Genomic DNA, 25,714 nt, shown 5'->3' with positions numbered 1-25,714 from the left:
TGCTTGTAAAACCAGGATAAACACCTCCTTAGATCCCCCAGTTCTGAGCAGGAAGAACTTTGGGGATGCAAAGTAGAGTGAGAGCAAAGCTTGTTAAAAAAGTAAGTCCTTTTCTAAAAACATTTACAAATGTGACCAGAAACCAAAGAGAAACCCTATATCAAATCTTGTAACGTGACATTTGACAATACATTACAAATGACAGTACACTTCAATACATCTTCTCAGTCCAAGAGACTCAGAAAGGTAGAATTAAATAAATCAAACTCGTAACAGTATAGTTTCAAATCATATTTTAGGTAGGTAAAAATCTCTCATTTTAAGAGATCATGCAAACAGGAACACAAGACACAAAACACCAGCTTGTACAGGCACTCCCATTTGCTACATATATTACAGTTTAGTATCAAGTTTTAAAATACAAATCACAATCAGATTGCAACACAAACACCAAGTAAAACTGTATGTTCTCATGCCTTTGCTAGTTTTTACTTAAGAGGTGTGACTATAAAAGAACATGACTTTTTATAAACAGCAGAACTCACAGATAAAAATACACGCTCTCCCTTCAAAGTATCCCCTTCTGTGGCCACAGACATATTCGATGTCAGCCATTTCTGCTCCCAACATATTCTTTTGAGAATTGCTACCACTCTCAGGAACACTGTGTGTGTGTGTGTGTGTGTGTGTGTGTGTGTACACTTAATAGGACAAATTTTTGCCTTTTGGAGGAAATGTGTCACAATGACCTGGAACCCCACAGGGTTTTCCTTCTAGCTGTCTCACATAACTAGCTGCGTGATCTTTGGCACCTTATTTCACCTTTCTGTGCCTCAATCTGCTCCTCTAGTAACACCACCTTCTTGTTGTGGGGTGTCATGGGGCTTAAGTGAGATAAACCTGGCACAGCCCTCAAGAAATATGGCTTTCTCCTCCCCATTTTCTTTTTTTTTATTTTTAATGTGCAACCATTAAAAATATTCCTTTTCTCTTTCTTTTCAGGGCAGTTTTTATCATTATTTTTTAATAGCCAAAAGGAATTTGGGGTTGAAAATGATGGATATACAAGCTGCATAATTTCCTATCGACTCTAAGACATGTGTGAGTGTTAAATAATAAGGCAGAATGTCCAGGGTGTTTCAGACACTGGTTCTGGAGAAAGCTGTAAAAAGGGCTCAGAAGAGAGGTGTTCCGAGAAGTGGCAGTCACAGTGGAATAGCTGTCATGCCTCTCAAGGTGACCCATGGAAGGGCCAGCATTTGTCTGCATGTAAGGTCTCTGCACAGTCATATATCTCCATTCCAGGAAGGCTCCCGAGTTCCATCTAATTCTCCAATGGAACTCTACCCACATGTCCCTTTAGTTGCCAATTAATTCTAGTCTGAAAGCTTGAATTACAATGAGAGTCTGAGGCTCCCACATTTCCTGAGGAGTAGGAGAAATTATCTAGATTCAGTTCTCTTGGAAATATTCTGCTTTCTACTCTGCTGACCACGGCCATATGCTCTTCTTCCAATGGTGCCTAAGAACTTTCCAAACTACTTGGACCCTAAGACTATTCTTTTGACCCCAGAAAGCCAAGGTACCTAGCAACTCACAGGCCTTCATCCTCTATTTCCTTCAGGGACATCCTAAGTGTCACTTTGTCGCATCCCCTTGTAGCCTCCCTTAGGAGCGAATGTGCAGAATTTTCTTGAATGTCTTCTTGAAGTTCTCATTGCACAAGGGGTAGATGAGGGGGTTCAATGTGGAGTTAATGTAGCCCAGCCAGATGGTGAACATGTGCACGTGCTCGTTGCAACAGCTCTTGCAGAAGGCAATGACCATGAAGAAGATGAAGTAGGGAATCCAGCAAAGGATGAAGGCCACCATGATAAAACCCAATTGTCTGGCAGCCTTCCGTTCTCGGTTCATGTGCAGCCCAGACACATACTGTCTCGAATGTGAGCGGAGCCTCTTCCAAGTGAACTTGATGTAATCCAGGCCTGTGCTGGACCCACGTCTTGGTTTGCCTTTCCCCGATGCTGGCTCTGTGGGGGTGTCTGAGTCTGTCTGGGAGAAGGATGGGCTATCACCTAGGATCTGATCCTCTGGCATCTCATTGGCCCCACGCATGTTCAGGCCCTGCTCATCCATCTCAAGCTGGCTGTGGCTCTGGTTGATGGCTGCGTAGCCCCTGCCACTCCCCTCTGCCTCAGTCTGCATCTGCGCAATGTTACGTGGGAAGCAGTGGAGGTTGTCCACGTCTCCGTCCTCCTCTTGGCTGGAGTCACCTGGGGACTTCATCTCCTTTGGGTCTTCAGATGGCAGCTTCAAGACAGGTCCACCACCGGCATCTTTTGGCTTCCTTTTCAGAACCGCCCAGGGAGACTCCTTCCCTGATTTCTTAGCACCCACCTTGGGATTCTCTGGCCTCAGCTTAATTTCCGAGAAGGAAGGGAGGGATCCGTTGATGAGATCTCGGTGCTGACAGTGCTGCCGTACGGCCTTGTAGATCTTGGCATAGAACCACAGCATGAGCAAGGTGGGCAGGTAGAAGTTGATGATGGCGGTCATAATCTTGAACCAGGTGACATCATAGAAGTCTGTCTCGCACTTGTCCTCCTGGCGCCTCAAGGTCTGCGACACGAAGCGAGACCAGCCCCAAATGGGAATAACCCACAGGAAGGACAGAAACCAGGCCCCCAAGATGGTGGCTGACGCTCGGGTCTTGGTACGATACTTCAGGTATCTGAGGGGCTGCTGGACTGAGCGATAGCGATCAATGCACAAGATGAAAACACTGAAAATGGATGCTGTGCTGGCCACGTAGTCCATGGAAAGCCAAAAGAGGCAGAGAGGCCGGCCCAAGGGCCACTTGGACATGAGGAGGTAGAGGATGTTCATGGGCATGACAACAGCTCCCACAATCAGGTCTGCCACCGAGAGACTGACAATATACAGGTTCCCCACAGTGTGTAGCTTCCGCTCGCTCCGCACAGCATACAGGACCAGCAGGTTGAGCCCCACTGTGACCAAGGAGATGGTGCTCAGAACCACCACCAGGGGCATCAGTTGGGGGCTGGCCATGGTGGTCTTGTTCCCCTCACACATCTTATCTTCTAAGACGTAGGAGGAATTGAGAAGGGTCATTGGCAGAAGAGTAGCCTATGGCTATGTCTCATTCCCTGGGAGAAAAGACACAAGGATTAAGGTCAGAGCCTTGGTGATCAGTAGAGTCACTTAGAACCATCACATTGATCAAACTGGGGTTGTATCTGTCAGGGGCAGTAGACACTGCTGGTTACCTACAACTTATATTCCCTTCTTCCTTAGTCATTCATTCCCTCATTCATTCAATGACTATTGAATTTCTGGCATTGTTCTAGGTGTTAGGAATACAGCAATGAACAAAACAGACAAACATCTCTGCCGCCATAGAGCTTACATTCTCGTGAGGGAGATGGGCAAAAAACAAGGGAAAGTTTGTATAAGTCCCACATTGTGCGTGTTCTGGGAAAGTGGGCTGCATCATGATTGGTCTAAGCTGAATATGGTGCTCTAGTTCCTCTTTGCCACTGGCTAGCCTAGGAGTGGGCATGAGACACAACTGTGGCCAAGAAAGTAGATAGAGAAACCTCATGGCCGAGGTGGGGTTCTGGAAAGTTCCTTCTCTATAACAAATGAGCAAAACAAGGAAAAGGGTTGTTTCCCACTTGCCCCCTTCTTCCTGACAGGAAGTGATGCTTGGGGCTATGGCAGTCACATTGGGGCCATCAGGGAAATGCCAAGAAAACCACTGAGATGCCACCCCGGAGCCCTGTTATCACTGAGATGCTGAACCAACCATGGAATCTTCTTCCCCCAGACTGGTTATTATGGGAAATAATGAAGTATCTTCTTTGCTTAAGTCACTGTTGTGGGAGTTTTTACTTGCAGCTGAAAGCACCCCTAACTGATATAAGGGAGGTTACCAGGGTACACAAAGCTTGAGATAAATCTAGCATATCGCTTAGATGAATGGTTCTCAAATGGGAAGGGGGTTGTGTTATTTGAGAAAGCATATTTATTATTTTACTTTTATATTTGAAAAAAAATTTTTTTTCATTACATAAACTATGCAAAGTAATACGTAACAAAACTTTCTTTGCTAGTGAGGGTACACTGAAAAGAGATTGTATCCTCAACTGGGGTGGGAGATAGAAGTAGGTATTAAAGCTTCCAAAAGGAGTTGTTAGATTTTGATACTCATCAAAAAGTGGTATGAATTTAAAGAAAACTGAGAAACACTAACAGAGAGTGTAAATCTCTCTCAATAATTTAGCAAAAACAAATTATTTTTACATTAAGACAAAGCCAGATAAATTCTTGAGTAGAAGGTCAAATTCATATGATTTTTTTAAGATAAAAATCAAGACCCGATGGCATTTGGTCCCTGAGGAAGGAACCCTCTGAGGCAGTTTGTTGGAAAAGCACCAATTGGGTAGCACTGGTTTAGCCCCAGCTCTGCCACTAATTTTCTGAGTGATCTCTCCACCTGCGTTTTCGCATGGGTCAAAGGTGAAAGGTGGGGTAGGTGATCTCTACAGTCTTTCCGAGGTCTCCTTTTTAGAGTCTCACTTTAGGTATTTTTCCTTGTTCTCCTCCAGCTCTGAACTGCCAGTCAGAGCAACCCTCCGACTTCTCTGAGTGGGCCTCTGCTGACTTCTCCTCCTGTGACCCAGTCCTGCCCTTGGCTCCTGTCACTCTCTGCTGTCAGTCTCAGGGGCCTTATCCACTCACCCCAGTCCACCCCAGCCATCACCTCTGTGAGGACAACCCCCAAATCGACAGCCTCAGCCTGTATCTTTCTCCACTCCTACATCCAATACCCAATACCTTGCAGCTTCATCTTCAGCCCTGACCAAGCCAGAACCCCTTGAAATTGTCCGCAGTTACCTCAGGAAGGAGCAAAGAAAGCTAAGGAAGTATCACCTCAGGGATTTTTATGTTTTATTGTTTTGGTTGGGAGGAAGCAGGTCCCTAAAACACGCCCATGGCTTGGCATTCTCAAGGCAGATTCAACCTCCCTCTCCGAAAGAAGTGTCTCCTTTCTCTCTTTTCTTCATTGCCTTGAAATTTCTCTCTTTTCTCCTTCCTCTCCTTTCTCCTTTCTCTCTTTGCCTCATGGCACACAGAGGGGAATCAATAATTTCTTTTTTCACTGTGCATATACAATTTATCATTCCACAATTATAGTTGACAGAAAATTATTTGTTTTTATTAAAAAATCTATATATTTTTCCTCTTTGGTTAAAAAAGAAAAGTTGTTATGGTTGAACTGAGATCACTGAACTGAAAATTAGTTTGGCATATTAAGTGTTTAGGAGTGAAATCTACTGATGTCTGTAACTTACTTTGAAATGAATCAAAAAATAAGTTGGATAGAAGAATGGATAAATGAATAGATATATAGTAAAGCAAAAAGAGCAAAATGTTGATTGATAACCTAGATGGTGGGTATATGGGTATTCACTGTACAAGGCTTCCAACTTTTCTGTTTTATTGATAATTTCTGTAAGAAAATGTTGGGGAAAATTAAGATAGCCTGTTTATCTTCCTCACCTATCACCATAAGCTCAATTCTTTATCACGTTTTCTCCTTTGTAGCTTGAACATGTTATTTTGTGTAAAGACTAAAGCAAAAGGCCAATAGATATTTGTTAAACGAATAAATGAGTGAGTGAGAGACACAACTGAGGGTGCTCTGAAATATCTCAGCTCAGACCTTACTCATTCAACAGAGATTCGCTGTGAAAGGTTCCTTTTCAGCTCAGTGATCTGCTTCGGGAGCAAGAAAATCCACTTTTGTCCTCAGAAGCCACAGGATTCAGAAGAAGGATTCCTGGAAAGGCACCACAGCACCTGTGCTGCCTACACACGGCACTTGGCGCCTGCCTCCCGGGGAAGAAGGAGGCCTGAGAGAACGCTGCGACCCAGCCCTGAGCCCGGACGACGCGGGCCACACAGGGCAGTAGCAGCAGCCACAAAAGCATCTACTTCATGTCCCACTCGGGACCGGCTGCATAACTTGTGGGGCCCCGCACAAAATGAAAAAATTTTAAACTATTAAGAATTTCAAGATGGTGACAGTGGAACATTAAACCAAGCGCGGGGCCCTCCTGAGCACAGGGCCTGTGTGGCTGCAGGGTCACAGGCCCAGTATGCCCTTCCTGGTCTCTCCTCCTCCCACCTAATCCCTCCGTTGGCTAACTCAGTGAGATGACTAATGTAAGGTGCTGTCCCCTCCCCAGGAACCTGCATTTTGAAAAACAGATCTATGAATGGTTTGCCCTCTTTACACGCCAAAGGAACGTCAGGTGCTCTGCAGAATGTGGGAGGCATCTGGGGACACGGGTCCTCATGTCACCTCACGTTACACAGAAGGTCATGCTCCCCTCAGGCTGCTCAGACCTCACTGGGGCCTACAGAGATGGTGCTGGCGAGAGGGTGTGCTCTGGGAGGAGGGAAAGGAAGCTGGAGGAGGACTTGAGACAGGGCACTTGGAGAAGAAAGGCGGGCCCCTGGGGGCTCTTTCCAGCACCGTGTCTCTAGAGAAGCAGGGATGGAAGGAGAGTTCTCACCTGGCTCTGCCTCTTGCTGGGCTGTGTGGAGAGTGGGTAAACAGCCGGGCCTCCAATTTCCTCACCTGTAAAGTAGGGAAAATATGATTACCTCCCTCCCTGGGCTGTGGGGAGGGTCAGTTGAGACAGTGGGGTGAGAAAGCTCTGCTAACCCCCAGGTGACAATGACTTGGTGACAAGCAGAAATGGACTCTTTTTCTCTAAGAGGCTCATGTGTACGAGCAAGCCATCATTTTTGAATTAAGGCAATGGCTCCAATCCCAAAACCATGAGCTGCAGTGGGACTTTTACTAGACTGACAACGAGCAGTCTAATCCAGTCACGTCCCTGTGCCAGCAAATAAACGAAGGTAGTCAACGTTCCTTCCACATCCCAGGACCGTGACTGGAGCAGCCACGACAGGAATGAGCTGAGCCTGGGGCTTTTCATAGGCAGGTTCCCCACTATCCGGAAGTACAGTGTTCCTATGAAAACTTTCCTAAGCCAAAATGGCGTAAAGCAAAGAAGTGATTACCATTAATCTATATGGGAAAAAATTTTGAGCCTTCCCAGACCCAAAAAACAACCTATCAAAATAAATGGAGGTAAAGCCCAGATGCCCACAGACACAGCCCAAGACTACGGTGGCTTGATGCTGAGAGGCTGAGTGTAGTTCCCAGGGAAGGCGCTTGGCGGCGCCACTCGCTGCTCTGGATGTGAGCTGCCTCTATAACAGCTCTCTGCAGAACGAATGCTGAACACTATTTTTGCTTTTCACCTTTTTCCATAAAAATGAAAATCCTCTTCAGATTTCTTTCGGTTAGCGAAAACAGGTACTAATGTAGGTCTTTCATAAAAGTGAAGTGGCGTAAAAAGAGCTTTCATATATTGGGGGAAACCTGTGTCCATTGTTAAACGCCCACCACAAGCCAAAAGGGAGGTCTTCCGATTGATCCCCCAGGTAGAAAGGAGGAAATGTTCAGCTCAGGCTCAGAGGGGTGAAGCAACTTGCCCCAGGTCACACAGGTAGGCAGCAGTTGGTGAAGACGAGATTCAAACCTGGGTCTATCTAACAGAGTTTCTCAACCTTTGTTCTATGGACATTCTGAGCTGGATAACTCTTAATTGTGAAGGGCTGTCCTGTGCATTGTTGGATGTTTTGCAGCATCCTTGGCCTCTACTTACTAGATGTCAGTAGCACCCTCCCCCCATTCCCAGTGACAACCAAAAATATCTCTATAACTTGCCAGATAGCTAGTGGGGGGCAAGATGATCCTTAGTTGAGAACCACTGATCTAACTGAAGAATATGCACCCTGAACTGCCAAAGAATACAGCTTTCAGCTCAAGGTAAGGAAGAACTTTCTAAAAATAGATGTTATCTAACAATGCAATGAATTGCCTTGAGAGATAGTAAGCTCTGTCATGGGAGGTATGCAGCAAGAGGTGGCTTGGATCTGATTCCAAATTAGAAATACTCCTGCTTTCCCAATGGCAATTATTTACCTAAGTCAAACTTGCAGATGTTGATTTTAGATAACAGAGACCGATGGGCAGGGATCTCTGCTGACAGCCAGGAAGGGGAGGCAAGAGGAACTGGAGGGTTTGGAGAGATGCTACACATTAAATGAGGCTCCCAATGACCTCACCCTCACCACTCCCCCTCCCATTTCAGCAGTGCTGGTCTGCAGGAGGCTTGGAGCTCATTTGGGTGGTAGAATAGAACAGCAGTTAAGAACCCAGGCTTTGTAAACCAGTAAACCTCTGCTCCAACCCTGTTTCTGCCCTAATTAGCTGGGCAAGATCTTTCACCTCACCAAGCCTCAGTTTTCCTCACCTCTGAAATGTGAATAAAGCCCCCAGTACAGTGCCTGACATACAGGAAGTGCTCAATTAATAGCAGCTCTTGTTTTCTTTCATTTCTTGGTGAGCAATCCAACCATCCCACAGCCAGCCCAGGCTGGATCAGAGGAATCATCCTTGACCTCTCCCTGTTTTTCACTGTGGCAGAAATTGCTAATCGTCTTCCAATATCAGTTCTCCTCTATTTAGGAATAGACTTCTGCTTTTTAGCTGAGTACATGGCTGCCTGGAATAGAGACTAAGTTTCCCAGGCTCCTTTGTAGCTGGGTATGACCATGTGACTAAATTCCAATGAAATGTAAATGAAAACGTAGTTTGCAACTTCCAGAAAGCAGCCCTAAAGGGAGGATGTGTTCTTTTCTTTGGCCCTTCTTCTTTCCAGCTGGCTGGAATGTTGATAGGATGTATAGAGTTTAAGCAAGCATCTTGGCACCATGAGGAAGAGCCACAAAATGACGGCAAAGCAGCAATTTGGAAGGAGTTGAGGTCTCTGATGATCAGGGAGCTGCCATACCAGCCAGGACTCTCCACCTCTGGGTTAGTTTGGGTTTTCTATCACACATAGCCAAACTGAATCCTAACTGATACACTGCCCAATTTCAAGGAGTTTGTCAATTAGCATGAGAAGAAAACAAAAGATAAACAAACAGGATTAAAGAATTAAATTAAAAATTCTGTGCACCTGGGACAAGTGTGATGCTTGAGGTGAGATCAAAGCAGGTGGCAGGAGAGAGGAGGGAGGAGCAGCCTCTCCCAAGGTAGAGTGTGGATGTCAAGAAGAACATCAGAGAAGTGGAGATGTGTGAGCTGGGCTTTGAAGGATGAGTAGAAGCTGACCGGGAGGAAGGGAGAGGAATTTAAGGATGAGTAAAAGAAAGAATAAAAGTTCTGCGGGGGCTGGCCCCCATGGCCTAGTGGTTAAGTTCAGCACACTCCACTTTGGCGGCCCTGGTTTGGTTCCTGGGCACGGACCCACACCACTCGTTGGCGGCCATGAGGAATTTCCGTTCAAGGAATTAGGAGGGAATCATTGGAAGTAACTGGAGCGCAGGATGATAAGTCTGGGAAGGTGTGCTGGGGCCAAGTTGTAAGGAAGCTCTTTTACGCCTCTATGCATTTGCCTGTGCTATCTCCCCTGCTGGAGCACCCTTCTGCCTTGAAGCTCTTAGCTGCTCCTCCCTCTGTGTATGCACAGCACTTCTAACACTCCCCTTTCTATCACTTATCTTAGCATTCTTTCTTTAGCTGATTCCCCCCAACTAAACAACGAGCACCTTTAGAGGTGCGTTAGCGCACAGAGTGTCCACTATTTCTGTTTCTGAAGTGTGATGCCCATGACCACCCTGATGGCAGGGACCACACCTTTTGACTCCCTGCCATTCTCCTGTGCTGGCACCAGGCTGGCACACGACAGGTGCTCAACAGAAGTTTACTGGATGAGCTCTGAGGAAATGAGACACAAATGGATACAGAGCAGCAGAAGACACAGGAAGAAGGACCTGAGCGCAGAAGGTGTGGGCACATTTTTCACAAGCATGTTTAAACCCACAAAAATTTGAGAAAAGATTTATCCTATTGATGAATAGTGATACCTTTCAGCTAAGTTCTCTACTTTTTCCTGGAAACTTTATTGTTAGAAATTTCTTTCATGGTAATCCAAAACATGAATAGAGATTTACGCACAAAGATGCTTACTGCAATGTTATGTATGATAGGAAATAAAGGGAAATAATCTAACATTTGGGAACTAAATGTATTATATACATTTAGCTACAGAATAGAGTATCACGCAGTCACTGATAATCACATTTATAGAGCGCCAGTAATGATATGAGAAAATGCTTATCATGAGATTAAATTTACAATAGACATTGTTTGTACAGGATGATGTCAGTTCTGTTAACTAACAGGCTGAGAGCGAGGGTGGATCTCTATTATGTTGTATTAACAGTGGTTTCCTCTGGGGAGGGGGTGATGATCAACATAAGAAAAAGATTTATCTTTGGTATTTCCCAAACGTTCAACAATGAGAATGTCTTAGTTTTATAACAGGGAAAACAAGAACTAACTGCATTCATTTTTAAAAACAAAATAAAATAGATTCAGTCCATTGAAAAAAAGTTTTTTTAAAGAAATGTCTTTCACATTTTTAGCACATTTTTTATTTTCTTCAGCAAAAAATGAGTTTGGGGATTCCTTTCTTGATACATTCTGAACTGCCTCACCCACTATTCCCCATTCTGAACTGCTCTGCCCTCAGCCTAATTTGCACTGGACGGCTATTCTGGCCAAGTAAGTCTGGACATTAATGTCTCTGCTCTAGTTCCAAGAAAGAGGCGCCACGCGTAAGGGTGCCCCAGGACTGCATATCTCATTCAGTCTGGCCAGGGCATAATTTCCATAAAACACCCAGGCTTATCAGTGCCACCGGTGTGGTGCAGACAGCAGACTGCAAATAGCAAAATCCCATTATGAGCCCAGTGCTGTAGGAACGTGGCGACAGAATCTAGGGCAGTGCTGGGTTAAGAGTTGGCCTCTGGATGACCTGGTGGGCCGGCAGTGGCCTCAAAGATTTTTCTAGGGGTGGAGGTACACATTCAAAAGTCTATGGAGTCAAGGAGGAAAAATTACTAAGAACAGGGGGCTGCGTGTAGAACAAGAAGGAGTGGTGGGGACAGGGGCAAGCTGGAGAGCATATTCTCTGCCTGAAAAGGACAGCTGCCACTCAGACGCCACCAACTGCTGCAGGCCCAGATCTGCCTGTTTTTTAAATGAAGCACAAAAGCTGGATTTTTACATGAAATCTTTTAGTTCTTAAGCGTTGTTAATTATTCAGTTGTTTCATTTGTTTTCCTGAACACTTGCACACAGGTCAGCAGAACAAATTTTGGGGACATGACCTGTGAGCCCTGAGCTGAAAATGTCAAGCTAGTTCACAGGGGATCCAGAGTGGTGAAGAGGAGATAATGACTATGGAGCAGACACCTTTTGGAGTATTTGCCCAGCTCACAACAAGCCTCCTCCTCTGAGACCCAGCATCCTGCTAGGGCTGGGCCCTGGCAGCCATCGTTATACAGTGTAACCCTGACTCCTGGGCACATGTAATTGGACCAGAGGTTGTTATCTGACCCCAAACGGGCCAATCGGTCCCATTCTCTCTTCTGGAAAGCTGGAGTTGGGGTTGTGCAGTCAAGACAGTCTGCTGGTCTCCTGAACTGAAGGGATGGGACAGTAGGGGCTGAGGCTGCACGGAGGGGCAGCATTGCTCATCTCCAGGCGTGCTGAAGAGATGCTCCCGGGAAGGGAGAGGAGAAGGCAGCGGACAAACGCAACGATTCACACGCAGCAACAACTGATATCTCGTGCAAAAAAGAACTTAGACCATCCTCTCACACCACACACAAAAATTAACTCAAAACTGACAATAGTCCTAAATGTAAGAGCTAAACCTCTTAAAACTCTTAGAAGAAATCATAGGAAAAAAGCTTTGTGACCTTGAGTTAGGCAAAGATTTCTTAGATACAACACCAAAGGCACAATTAATAAAGGAAAAAATTGCTAAATTGGACTTCAAAATTAAAAACTTTTGTGCTTCAAAAGGCACCACTAAGAAAGTAAAAAGCTATGGAATGAGAAAAAGTCTGTATATCGTATATCTGACATACCATATATCTGATGTATCCACACTATATAAAGAACTCTTCCAACTCAATAATAAGAAGACAAATAATCCAATTTAAAAGTAGACAAAGGATCTGAATAGACATTTCACTAAAGAAGATACAAGAATAGCTCACAAGTTCATGAAAAGATGCTCAACATCATTAGTCATCAGGGAAATGCAATCCACACTACAATGAGGTACGACTTCACACCCAGTAGGATGACTATAATTTAAAAAAAGAGATAATAATAAGTGTTGAAGAGGATGTGGAGAAATTAGAACCCTCATATCCTGCTGGTGGGAATGTAAAATGGTGCGGCCACTATGGAAAGTCTGGCAGTTCCTCAAACAATTAAACACAGTTACCACATGACCCAGAGATTTCACACCTAGATATAAACCCAAGAGAACTGAAAATATATGTCCAGGGCTGGCCCCGTGGCTTAGCGGTTGGGTGCGCGCGCTCCACTGCTGGCGGCCTGGGTTCGGATCCCAGGTGCGCACCGGCGCACCGCTTCTCCGGCCATGCTGAGGCCACGTCCCACATACAGCAACTAGAAGGATATGCAACTATGACACACAACTATCTACTGGGGCTTTGGGGGAAAAAAATAAATAAATAAATAAAAATTAAAAAAAATATATATGTCCACACAAAATGTGTATGTGAATTTTCATAGCATTATTCATAATAGTCAAAGAGTAGAAATAACCCAGTGTTCATCAACTGGTGAGTGGATAATCAAAATATGGTATATCCAGGCAATGGAATATTATTTGTCAATAAGAAAGGACTGATACATGCTATAACATGGATGAACTGCAAAACATCACGCTAAGTGAAAGAAGCCAGACACAAAAGGCAACACATTGTCTGATTCCATTTATATGAAATGTCCAGAACAGGCAAATCCATACAGACAGAAGATAGATTAGTGGTTGTCTGGGACTTGGGCTGGGAATGGGAAGGGGTCTTTTGGGAGTGATGGCAATGTTTTAAAATTGGATTCTGATGATGACTGTACAACTCTGTAAATTTGGTAACAATAATTGAATTGTATGATTCACTTAAAAGGGGTGAAGTTCATGGTATGTAAATTGTACCTCAATAAAGTTTTTTTGAAAGAAATTCAGTGGCCCAAGAAAGAGCCTGCTTGGGTTTCCAAATCTCTCTGTCTGTTTTTAAAATGTACTTCCATATACCAGTGTTGCTCCCCAAAATACCTACCAGGCACTAGGATTAAAAAATAAGCTAAGATAAAGAAGTGTTAGGCAAATAAGGATGAAACTAGGGTGGGGTCCTAAAGAACCACTAGTGTTGGGCCACAAATTTGACTCTGAGTTTCCCAGGAGCCAGAGCAAAGAGGGAAACAGGATCAATTACAAGCGTCTAGTGTCATTTAAATGAAAAGCAAACTAGTTGCTTAGCAGAAGGACAACTTTAGCTGGTACTAAGTTTTAGATAAAATGTATCTCATGATTTCTTGTAAAAGGGGCACAATGAGATGTTACACATAACTTTTTAGTTAATTATCAGAAGCAGAAGTATGGAAATGACTTAGCCACATCAACCCTTTCCTCCTGGACCTCTACAATCTTCTCTCATTTTATGATTTGCCTTATGAGTTTGGGAGGTTGGACTCTTTTAAGTGTTCGTCTGCTCTTTCCATCTCCCACCCCTGGTATGACAGGCTGGGATTTTTTAAAATTAGGCACAGGAAAGGGATGCTGAAGGCTAATTATCACTAAATGGCAAAGAAAAGAAGTATAAAAAGCCCAGTTGCATTACCTCCTACCCTCTGGCCTTGAAAAGCAATGAAGAAAAAGAAAAGTAGTATTTCAAAGACCTTCTGCAAACCAGCATTGAGCTGGGAGGTTTCCCGTGTGGCCTCATTTAATCCTCGCCGTGCGATGACCTCACAATAAAGGAATCCTTTTTGCCCTCATTTTAAAGATGTGGAAACAGGTTTTTGGAGCTTATAGGGCTTGGGGCGCTGCACTAAGATCCCAAGGTGACTGAAGAGCAAGTTTCTTACAGGCCCAAATGACACCCACCGTCTAAGACATTTGAATGAGCTCCAGACCCCTCCCCCTCGGGCCCCCCCCCCCACACCTCCTTTTCACTACGGTGAGAAAGAGGGAAGTCAATAAAGGGACTTCAAATAAAGGTTTCATGGAATTGGAAATAGGAACATCCGAGCTAACATTAGACAAGGAACAGTGCACACAACACCAGGCCCAGCACACACATCTATCATTTCAGGACACGATGAATATTGTTTTCTTTTTGTTCCAAATCCCTGGAGATTAAGCCTTAAGAAAGGCACTTTCAAAGATTAAAGTTATCCAGGCTGTTCTCTTTTTGAGAAGAAAAAAATTATTTATGATATTGAAGTAAATAAAAGAGCTGGCAGAAGAGAAAGGAGCGGCAGATGCGATGTCTACAAGAGGGAGCACCTAGGGAATTAGGAGTTTCTTTAATGTCTCTGTATCCTCAGGTCAAGTGACCCAGTGCCTGACTGTGCGGGGCACCCCAGCGCCAACCTGGGGCTCCTCAGCACCACCTGCTGTTCAAGCCCTCCCGCTGGTTCTGAGGCCAGACATGTCTCTCAACAGGGGCATAGGTGAGTGTAATGTACGTATAGGGGCCTAGGTGAGTGCAATGTATGTATAGGGGCCTAAGTGAGTGTGATGTACATACAGGGGCATAGGTGAGTGTGATGTATGTACAGGGGCCTAGGAGAGTGTGAATGTATGTCTAGGGGCCTAGGTGAGTATGATGTACGTATAGGGGCCTAGGTGAGTGTGATGTACGTATAGGGGCCTAAGTGAGTGTGCAAGTATGTATAGGGGCCTAGTGGAGTGTGATGTAGGTACCGGGGCCTAGGTGAGTGTGATGTAGGTAGAGGGGCCTAGGTGAGTGCAATGTAGGTAGAGGGGCCTAGGTGAGTGTGCAAGTATGTACAGGGGCCTAGGTGAGTGTGATATATGTACAGGGGCCTAGGTGAGTGTGATGTATGTACAGGGGCCTAGGTGAGTGTGATGTAGGTAGAGGGGCCTAGGTGAGTGCAATGTAGGTAGAGGGGCCTAGGTGACTGTGCAAGTATGTACAGGGGCCTAGGTGAGTGTGATATATGTACAGGGGCCTAGGTGAGTGTGATATATGTACAGGGGCCTAGGTGAGTGTGATGTATGTACAGGGGCCTAGGTGAGTGCGATGTAGGTATAGGGGCCTAGGTGAGTGTGCAAGTATGTATGGGGCCTAGGTGAGTGTGATGTATGTACAGGGGCCTAGGTGAGTGTGATGTATGTACAGGGGCCTAGGTGAGTGTGAATCAGTCTGGCTGCTGGTTCTATTGTGACATTCATGTATTCACTCATTCATTCATTCATTCATCCACCTATCTATCCATTCATTCTCCCTTCCTTCCATCAATCCATCCAAAAAATCTTTATTGAGGGATGTTCCTTGTCAGGTACAGATGTTATGGTAGATAAGGACAGACACAACCCCTGCTCTCATGGAGCTGACAGCCTATACCAGTTGTTCTCAACCCTGGCTGCCTGGACAGCTTTTAAAACATACTGAGATTTCTGTTTCTGGGCGGATGGAGTACAGGTGCTTTTCCCTCTTCTTTGGCTAAGTACAAACAAATACCCTGGACATTATATTTAAAGCAAACAGAAGATGACTCTGAAAGGTGCAGAGGCAAAGGCAGACCAGCTAGGAAACCCAAGACCCAAAGAATGACACAGTGATGAGTTCCTTGGGTTTTCTTTTGGCCACATAGATCTGAGACTCTGAGATGAAGAAGATGGCAACTCAGAAACCCCAGTGGGCACAGACCAAAACAATCCCCAACAAATGCCTGCTGTGTCTATCCAGGAAAGGGGCAGTCTAGCAAAACAGAAAACTTCTAGATAATAGCTGTCCTACTGCAGCCAAACACCACAGAAAACACTGTAGCCTGTTTCTGTCCTAGCCAGCAAACGGAGTGGGGAGCCAAGTTTCCAGCTTCATCAGGCTGCAACAAGGCAACCCAACCCCCTGCTGGGGCGGTGTTCCCTACAGTCCCTAGGAGGGAGCTGAGACTTTCATTCTCATCAGATGGAGAGAAGCCCGGCACCCCACCCCCAAGAGTGTCAGTGGAGGCCACGTGGGGAGCAGTAAGGAGGCACATCTACCCCTCTCAGCCAGGGAGTTATCCCTGGAGGCTAGTGGGAAGTGAGAGCTCCCACCCTGCTCATGGGTAAGGAAGATCCCTCCCGCTTCACGTGTCACAGAATCTGGACTTCTGCTCCCACCTGGAAGTAATGAGGCGATGCACTCTCTCCCCACTGCCTCCTGCTTCCCCTGCTGCAGCAGTGTCACATAAAGCCAGATAAAACAGAAGACTTAAATATGACCCAGGGTATTGTAACATAATACCTAAAATGTCCACATTTCAATGGAAAATCACTTATATCAAAAAATGGGAAGATTTCATATGGAATTTTTAAAAAGCAATCAATAGATACCAATGCTAAGATGACAATGATGTTAGGATTATCTGACAAATATTTTAAAGTAGTCATCATAAATATGCTTCAATGTGAAAATGTGAACACACTTGAAACAAATGAAAAAATGGAAAGTCTCAGCAAAGAAACAGAAGACGAAAAGAAGAACGAAATGGAAATTTTAGAACTGAAAAATCTAATAACTGAAAAAACCCTCAATGTATGGCTCAATAGCAGGATGGAGGGAACAGAGGAAAGAATCAGTGAATGGGAAGACAGAACAACAGAAATCACCCAATCTGAACATCAGAGGGAAAACAGACTGAAAAAGAAAATAAGCAGAGTCCCACGGACTCTAACAAAAGATCTCATATTCATGTAATCATAATCCTGGAAGTTGACAAGAAAGAGGGTGCGGATGAAAAAGTACTTGAAGAAATCATGGCTGAAAACTTCTGAAATTTGGCAAGAGCCATAAACCTACAGAATCGAGAAGCTGAGTGAACCCCAAGCAGGATAAGCTCCCCCAAAAACCCACACAGGGACACATAATATTTAAACCTCTGAAAACTAAAGACAAAGAAAAAATCTTGAAAGCAGTCAGAGAAAAACAACACCTTACAGTAATGAGGATAGCAGATTCCTCGTCAGCAAATATGGAGATGAGAAGGAAATGATGTGACATTTTTGAGACACTGAAAAAAAACAACTGTCAACCCAGAATCTTATACTCAGTGAAAATATCCTTAAGGAATGAAGGGAAATCAACACATTCTCAGATGAAGAACTTATACAGGACTTGCATGCTGAAAACTACAAAACACTGATGAGGAAAGATCTCCATAAATGGAGAGATCCCGCTGTTTGCGGGCTAGAAGATTGAGCATAATAAATATGTCAATTCTCCCCAAATCGATGCACAGATTTAATGCAATTCCTGTCCAAATCTCAGCAAGATATATCGTAGATATGGGCAAGACAATTTTAAAATTTATATGCAAAGAGAAAGGAACTAGAATAGCTAAAATATTTTTTAAAAAGAAGAATAAAATGGCAGAAATCAGTCTACCCAATTTCAAGACTTATTATATGGCTACAGTAATCAAGACTGTGGTATTGATGGAGGAGTAGACACAGACCAACAGAACAGAATAGAAAACCAACAAGTAGACCCACACGAATATGCCCAAGAGATTTTTGACAAAGGTGCAAAATAAATTTAATTGAGGAAACAGCATTTTCAAAAAATTGTGCTGGAGCAACTAGACATCCATATGCAAAAACGTGAACCTCGAATGAAACCTCAGGCGTCATAAAAAAATTAACTTAAAACGATTCACAGACTTAAATGTAAAACATAACACGATAAAACTTTTAGAAAAACACATTAGGGAAAATCTTCAGAGTTCAGGGCTAGGCAGAGAGTTCTTAGACTTGACACCAAAAGCATGACCCATAAAAAGGAAACTGGTGAATTGGACCTCTCCTTCCTTTTTTTTTTTGTGAGGAGGACTAGCCCTGAGCTAACAACTGATGCCAACCCTCCTCTTTTTGCTGAGGAAGACTGGCCCTGGGCTAACATCCATGCCCATCTTCCTCTACTTTATATGGGACGCTGCCACAGCATGGCTTGACAAGTGGTGCGTCAGTGTGCGCCCGGGATCCGAACCTGCCAACCCCAGGCCGCCGAAGCGGAGCACGCACACTTAACCACTGTGCCACCGGGCCAGCCCCTCTCCTTCTCTTATTTACCTGTCCCGGTATAATCATTGCTGGATCTATGTGTCTCTTGTACTATCATTTACTTTATATATATTTCAATGGATCCACTTTTTTTTTTAAGCTTACACTTATTTCACTACCACATATGAAAAACCAGTCATCTGTTTTTTTGTCATCCATAGAAGCTTTCCATGAGAATAAGTAAGATGACAACAAAAGAATGTGATTAAATTCTAGCCAGACATTTTGAGGAAGGCTCTGCTTTGTTAAAAAGAAAGATGAGCAAGTGTAAGACAGGTGGTAAAGACCTATCAGCACCAACCTGAGACTCTCCTGGAGGTAATCAGGAGGAGTGAAAACCAGTGTGTGCCGATGTTAATTAATGCCACATCTCTGTACCATTTAGAGCCACGTCAGAGACCACCTAACATGTGATAAACACTATTTTAAACCTCATCATACAATTATTTTGCTCTTAAATGCCTTTAAGGAAAAGTTCAAACACCTTAGGCTGCTGGCATGACATTTCCTTCATGTCTGGCCCACTACAGTCCAGTAAAAATGAAGTCACTGTCCCCAAATACCCCAAATTCTTTCAGCCTTTGGGGCTCTGCACATGTTATTCCCTACTCCTAGAAGAGGATGCGCCTTGAGGGTTGGGACCTCATTTTTGTTTACTATTGTCTCTTTCTGGGCCTACTTCACAGCCTGCCTGGAAAAAAGTGAGAAAGATAAAAAACAGAAAGCAGGGTTGACAAAGAAGATGGGAAGAAAAGAGGAAAGAAAGGAGAAAGGTGAGAAGGAAGAGAGGGAGGGAAGGAGGGAGGCAGAGAGGGAGAAAGGGAGAAAAGAAGGAAGGGAGGGAGGGAGGGAGGGAGGAAGATATTGATGAACTTCTATTAATCCTACAAAACCCATTTTAAAAGTTCCTTTCTCTTTGAAGCTTTCCTGTATCCTTTAGTCACATGTAAGCATTTCTTCCTCTGGGCTCCCACAGTGTTCTTTCCATATCTCTATTAAGGCATTTAACGCTCTGTATTCTACTGAATGAATAAATGAACAAATGAATGAATTCAGGTATCCTCTACTTAGACTTTGATCCTTACAAGGGCAAGGACAATATGATATTCACCTAAAATTGCAGCACCTAGCCCAGCGGTTCTCAACCTTGGCTGCACACTGGAATCACGTGGGGAGCTTGAAAAAAAAATACTAATGCCTCCTGGGTCCCACCTTTGGACATGATTCTGATTTCATTGGTTGGAGTGTGGTCTGGGTCTCAGGATTTTTGAAAACTCTCCAGATGCAGCCAAGTTTGTGAACCATTGTCCTAACGCAAGGCTGAATGTTGGAGGAGCTCCATAAACAAAGAATAAGTGAATGGATAAATCCTGCCTCTAACATATCACAGTCCTGACCCAACATGGCCACTTTCAGGGTTTCATGTGATGTTAATTCATTAATATATTCAGAAACTATTAATTAAACAATAATGCAGTACCAGGTGTTATGCTGAGCCAAGCTACTGGAGATGGAAACATGAGTAAGACTGGCTCTTCTCCCCCTTTTCCAGTATGCCTGAGGGAAAGCTGGGCTGTGTCCTAGTTCATCCAAGAACTTTCTGTCCTGCTGGTGAACTGGCCAGTTCCAACAGCAGTCATCTCCCTAGTGACTGACAGCAACCTTACTTCTGGCTGCTTCCTTGGGCAAATGTAAGGACAGATTCTGTTCATTCCCAGAGAGACAGTTCCTGGAGGGTATGTATGAGTTAAGAGACCAAAAAGAAAGTGGTCCCATCTGGATCTCCCCAATCCTTGCAGCAGTGAAGGTGAGGCTCAGCTGGCAGACCAGAGTCCTGTGCTGCTCAAATCAACTTCCTCCTGGGTGGGTATCTGCACAAAGAAATCTGAGGACTTAGGATGTGATTAAGACCTTAATTATCCCACAGGAAAAGGGAATTTCTTTCTCCTGCTGCCCCTCATACTTAGGCCTGCTTTCAGATTTTGCACCACAGATTACTGAAGAGCAGAGACGAGGACCAGTCTACACACAGAAGCTAGATAATCTTTCTAAAACCACAAATCCAAAGAGGTTTCTAAACCTCTTTCTCCCATCTGAAACTCTTCAATGGCTTGCCACTGCTGTCAGGATATAATAGGATACACAGAATAAACCCCCTGTGTATAATACAAACGTAACCCAAATAAAACTGGGCTGTCTTGTGTCCAGTCTAACCATGGTATTACATTCAGAAGAAATTCAAGTTTATTATCCAGAAAGAAAAAAAATGGAAAATAACTTAAACCTTTACTGAAGACTCTTAAAGAGGCAAAAAAAAATCCTAAAGAACCTCTCCCCCACCTATCACCCCACAGTGCCACTCCTTGTGTCAGCTGCTCACCCTCAGATTTCCCCTCCCCACTCTAAAAACTTCAGTGTGCACTGGCTCCCGCTTTATTCCCTCTTTCTTCCTCTCACCCACTCTTCAATCTTCCTGACCTACTGAAGGGCACCATGCATTTCTCATAGAAATCCACCTAGTTTCCCCAGTGACTTCTCTTCTTTAGTCATTACTCCAATCAGTACAACAAAAGCCCAAGAGATCAACATTCAAAATCAAATTCTACTCTGGAGACTGAGGGAGAGGGCCAGGCAGTGACTGGTTATACCTTTGACCCCATCACACAAGAGCCTTTTCCATCTGGGCCAGCCTCATCTTCTGATACTCCACTTTCCTAACAGGCCTGGCTCCTTCCCACCCTCCTACCTTTGCAAATGCTATTCTCTCTGCCAGGGTTGTCTTCCCTTCCTCTCAGCCTGACAAGACATTCAATTAATTCTTTACAATCAGCTCTGATGTCAGTTCCTCCAGACAGGGTTCATTTGCTTCCTTCACCACACCCTGGAGAAGGGTTTCTGAACTTTGTACGGGCCTCTATTACAACCTTTGTCAAGCTGGGTTGTAATTCCTTAATTATTGACCAAACTTTTTTATTACACTGTGGGCGCCAACTTTTAAGTCTGAGTCCTCTCTGTGTCCTCAGCCCCAAGAACCAGGGAGGTGCTCAATAAAGCTACTGAATGGTCCAGAAATATGCTCCAGCTATGAGTGCTGCAGACAAGCATTTACCTGTGCTCTCCTCTCTGCTCACCAGTTGGGGATGCCTGGGAGCATGTGTCATATTGGAGCTTGAGAGATGTGCCCTGGCCCTCACCTGGCTGTGCCTGCATACCCTCCCTTATGACGCCCTCCAAAGGGTGGTCTGTCCCTCTCTCTGACTCCAGCCAGGCGTGGTTCTCCCCCAGTCAAAAATAAAAGGAGTTAAAAGCAGCCCAGCAATTAGGCATGAAAATAAAATAAAGGCATTCAGACTTGAAAGGAAGAAGTAAAACTCCATGTGCAGATGACGTGATTTTCTGTATAGAAAATCCTAAGGAATCTACAAGAAACTATTAGTTAATAAGTGAGTTCAGGGGGCCCAGGTCCTCAGTTTGGGATCTGAGGGGCCCCTCTGTCGTCTGGATCCACCTTTCCCAGGGCATTTCTCAGCATGCCTTCCCTTCCATTGCTCTTAGCAGCAGCAGATGAGCGTCCTGTTAGATGCTGCCCGCTCTCCCCTCTCTGCACTGTGCCTGGGCACTGCCTTGGTCTGCACTGCTCCTCTCCCACCAGCACCTTATCTCTAAAGTCTAGAAATGAGAGATACATTTACTAAGGCTAAGAGTTGGACACGCATCATCTCATTTAATTCTCACCGCAACCCCCTGAGGTAGGAACAAGTATTATTACCCACATTTTTCAGATGAGACTCTGCCCCCATCCCTTGCTCAAGCTCACACTGTTATCTTGCCCAGCTGGGCTTTGAAACAAGGGCAGCCTGACTCCAACATCCAAATTCCTCGCCTAAAAGTTGGGAAGATAGGAGAGGCCCAGTTCAATGCCACTTCCCTGGCTAGATGCATCTCTTCTCTCCCCAACCCAGACTCCAAGGCTGGTGAAGTTATCATATCAGTCCCTCCTTATGGCGTTCAGTGCTGATTCTGTATTGTGGTCACTTGTGTAGAGCTTTGCTCTCCCCTGTGAGGCTGGAGGTTCCTTGGGAGCAGGAGCCATGTCTTAATCAGGTGTGTAGCCTCACATGCTAGCACTGCTTAGCACGCAGTGGGTTCTGACAAAGATCCTTTGCTTGACCACATTCAGTCAGGCTCCTGAACCTTCTCCTAGGCCCATCTGTGCACTTCCTTATAAAATCTAGTTTTAGTAAGAACTGTGCTAAGTCAGCTTCACCAGAACCCCTACCCTCGATACCTGATCAGGTTCCTCATCCTCCAGCAGCCCCAGAAGGATGTGGGACCACCCTGGCCTGTCTTCAGCAAGAATCCTGGTAGGTTGGTTTAGCCAGAACCTCCCTTTCCCCTGACGTTTCCTTTTAGTCATTTTCCATCCACTGACTCCGACCCTGCTCCTTGGCTGTAAATTCCACTTGTCTGTGCTGTATTCAGAGTGGAGTCCCATCTCTCTCCCCTCCGTAAAATCCCATTGCCGTGGTCCCTATACCTATAGCGAATGTCCTGAATAAAGTCTGCCTTACCATCTTTAACAAACATCGTTTACTATTTTTTCTTTTTTTTTTTTTTGAGGAAGATTGGCCCTGAGCTAACATCTGTTGCCAATCTTCCTCTTTTTCTTTTTTCTCCCCAAAGCCCCAGTAGAAAACTGTATATCCTAGTTGTAGGTCCTTCTAGTTCTTCTATGTGGGACGCCACCCCAGCATGGCCCGACGAGCAGTGAGCAGGTCCGCGTCCAGGATCAGAACCGGCGAACCCCAGAGTGTGCGAACCCAACCACTATCCCACTGGGCCGGCCCCGACTATGTTTTCCTTTCACAGAACACACATCGCAGGGCTGCTGCAAGGATGAAATGAGATGGTGGGAGAACAATATACTAAAGAGAACAACGTCTGTTCCCTTTGGCATGCGCAGGAGAGAAGGCATCACTCATAGGTGGGGGTGAGGATGATCTGGCTAGAACACATTGTGGGTGGGGGAGCTGTCCCCTTTATCACTGACAGCTCCCCATGTGTCCCCCCAAGGCTGCAGAGGGGCTGTCCTAGAGAGAAGAGCCCCACTCCTCATGGCATGGGATTTGTGCACCCATCTTTGTTTACTGTGCATCCGGCCCATGGTGGGTGCTTGGAAAATATCTGTTGAATGAATTTGCTGTGTGACTTTGAGCCTTTGTCTCAGTTTCTCTGGGCCTCTTCCATCAAACAAGGGGGTTGCAGTAGATCAGAGGCTTTCAAACTTTTTGCCCTCTTTTCTTGGTAGTGCAACTACTTGTTCACATAAAAAATTATATCAAACAGATAAAAGCAGGTTGCTCTGGTGGGAGTGGAGAAGTGGGGGTGTCCAGAGCCCCATCTGCTTGGCTCTTCCCATCTCTCTCTGCCGCAGACTCCCCAGAAACCCTGGCAGCACAGTTTGATAACAATCAAGCTAGATGAACCCTAAAAGTCCTTATAGCTCGAAAATTCAGATTGCTCTTTAACGAACATCTGCATTTTAAGAGAGTGGCTCTGAAAAGGGAAAATTCTTTCTGACATACGTGTGGACAACTATTACTGAGTGTCCCATGTGCATGAATGGTGGAATGTGAAGGACCTTGACTGGAAAGGGGAGGTTGGGTTTTCTTCAGATGGAGGGTGAATGCTTCCCAGTGGCTTAAAACTGCACTGGATACAGGGGACCACTTGCTCTGCCTCCACAGGTATATGAGTTGGCTCTAGCCACACAGCACATCACCAGGCAGCAACTCGGACCACCGTTCCTTCCTGTCTGCCATCTTTTTCCTAAATAGGCATGTGCTTCAATCTACTTTTCTCCATCAATTTTTCCCTCTTCCTATTTTCCAGAACTCACTAAAACCTCCACTGGTTACAAGCAATTTAAATAGTACAGTAAACTCGGAGGAAGTTGACCAAATGGATGAGTGATAGCCAAATAGCTTTAGATTTCTGTATTTTGGTCAAAATTCCACACAACACCTGGAATTTACAATCACATGGGAACCACTTAGCTTCTTATGGAAACTCGGAAATGGAAAATAATCATAGTTTTCATAAATGGCTGCCAAGAGAAACTTCCCATCCAGAGAAGTTACAGGTGTGAGTATACAGCACATTCTGGTTCCTTGTCCTGGCCCAACCCTGGCTGCCCCTCACCCCCACCCTGTCTGCTGCTACTTTGCTATTTCCCCAGTTCCTAAGCCCAGGGTGCAGGTGTTGAAGAGAGGTGTTACCTGACTATTAGTACCTATTAGGACCTCATACAATGAGAACAACTATACAATAGTTGGAATAAAGGATTACCGGGTAATTAGAAAAGAAACTGATACACCCATGTTCATAGCAGCATTATTCACAATAGCCAAAGGGTGGAAGCAACTCAAGTGTCCATCAATGGATGAATGGATAAACAAAATGTGGTCTATACATATAATGGAATATTATTCAGCCTTAAAAAGGAAGGAAATCTTGACACATGCTACAACATGATTGAACTTTGAAGTCATCATGTTAAGTGAAATAAGCCTGTCACAAAAAGACAAATACTTGATTCCACTCAAACTTAGAGTAGTCAAGTGCACAGAGACAGAAAGAATGGTGGCTGCCAGGGACTGGGGGGAGGGGGAATGGGGAGTTAGTGTTCAATGGGGGCAGAGTTTCAGTTTTGCAAGATAAAAAAGTTCTGGAGATGGATGATGGTGATAGTTGCACAACAATGTGAATGTACTTAATGCCACTGAACTGTACACTTAAAAAATGGTGAAAATAGTAAATTTCATGTTATGCCTACTTTACCAGAATTATAAATTAAATAAATAAGAAACCGAGTAGCCCCTTATAGCATGCTGGGTTCAGGGGGGCCTCACAGGAAAGGATTTATCAATTGAAGGGGATCTTTAGAAGCAATCCTCCTGAGAATTCAGGGTAGATTGAATGCAATTGTCCTCTAGTAGGTGCCAGTGCATTGAGTGAATTGTTATACATTATATTTAATTTTCTTACAAACTCATATTCCACATGCAGATACTTCAGGAAGCGGCAACTCCAGGCACGCCACGTGACTTGATTTGTCCTGTCAAGCTCAGTTAAGGAATCGGGGCTTAGCCAGCCATCTCTTTCAGGCTCCTGGGGAAGCAGGATTCTGAATGAAACCCAACTATGGAAAGCAACTCTTTGATAGGCAGGTCACTCTTCTCGTGGTGGCTGTAATTACCCTCCACGTGTCTGTTCTTTAGGTTCACACAGCCTGGGGAAGGCAGTAGAGGGCCAACAAGGCTAACAGGAGACAGCCCAAGACCAGAAGGGCAAAAACAGCATTA

The 25,714-nt window shown here is 44.7% G+C and overlaps 1 protein-coding gene across 1 annotated transcript in view; it reads right to left on the bottom strand.

The window, feature by feature from the left end:
* Positions 1 to 278: 278 nt before the first annotated feature.
* HRH1 (histamine receptor H1) overlaps positions 279 to 25,714 on the bottom strand; it is a 78,817-nt gene continuing 53,381 nt past the window's right edge. The window contains exons 2-3 of the mRNA XM_087431494.1: positions 6,603 to 6,667; positions 279 to 3,167 (exon numbers count right to left, since the gene is read on the bottom strand). Of these exons, the coding sequence (XP_087287620.1) occupies positions 1,669 to 3,132 (1,464 nt within the window). The 5' untranslated portion in view covers positions 3,133 to 3,167; positions 6,603 to 6,667 and the 3' untranslated portion in view covers positions 279 to 1,668. The remainder of the gene's footprint in view (positions 3,168 to 6,602; positions 6,668 to 25,714) is intronic.

This window comes from Ceratotherium simum, chromosome 5 (assembly GCF_057802395.1).
Source record: "Ceratotherium simum simum isolate JZ-2026a chromosome 5, ASM5780239v1, whole genome shotgun sequence".
Classification (NCBI taxonomy): Eukaryota; Metazoa; Chordata; class Mammalia; order Perissodactyla; family Rhinocerotidae; genus Ceratotherium; species Ceratotherium simum.
This window is presented reverse-complemented; position numbering and strand designations above follow the sequence as displayed.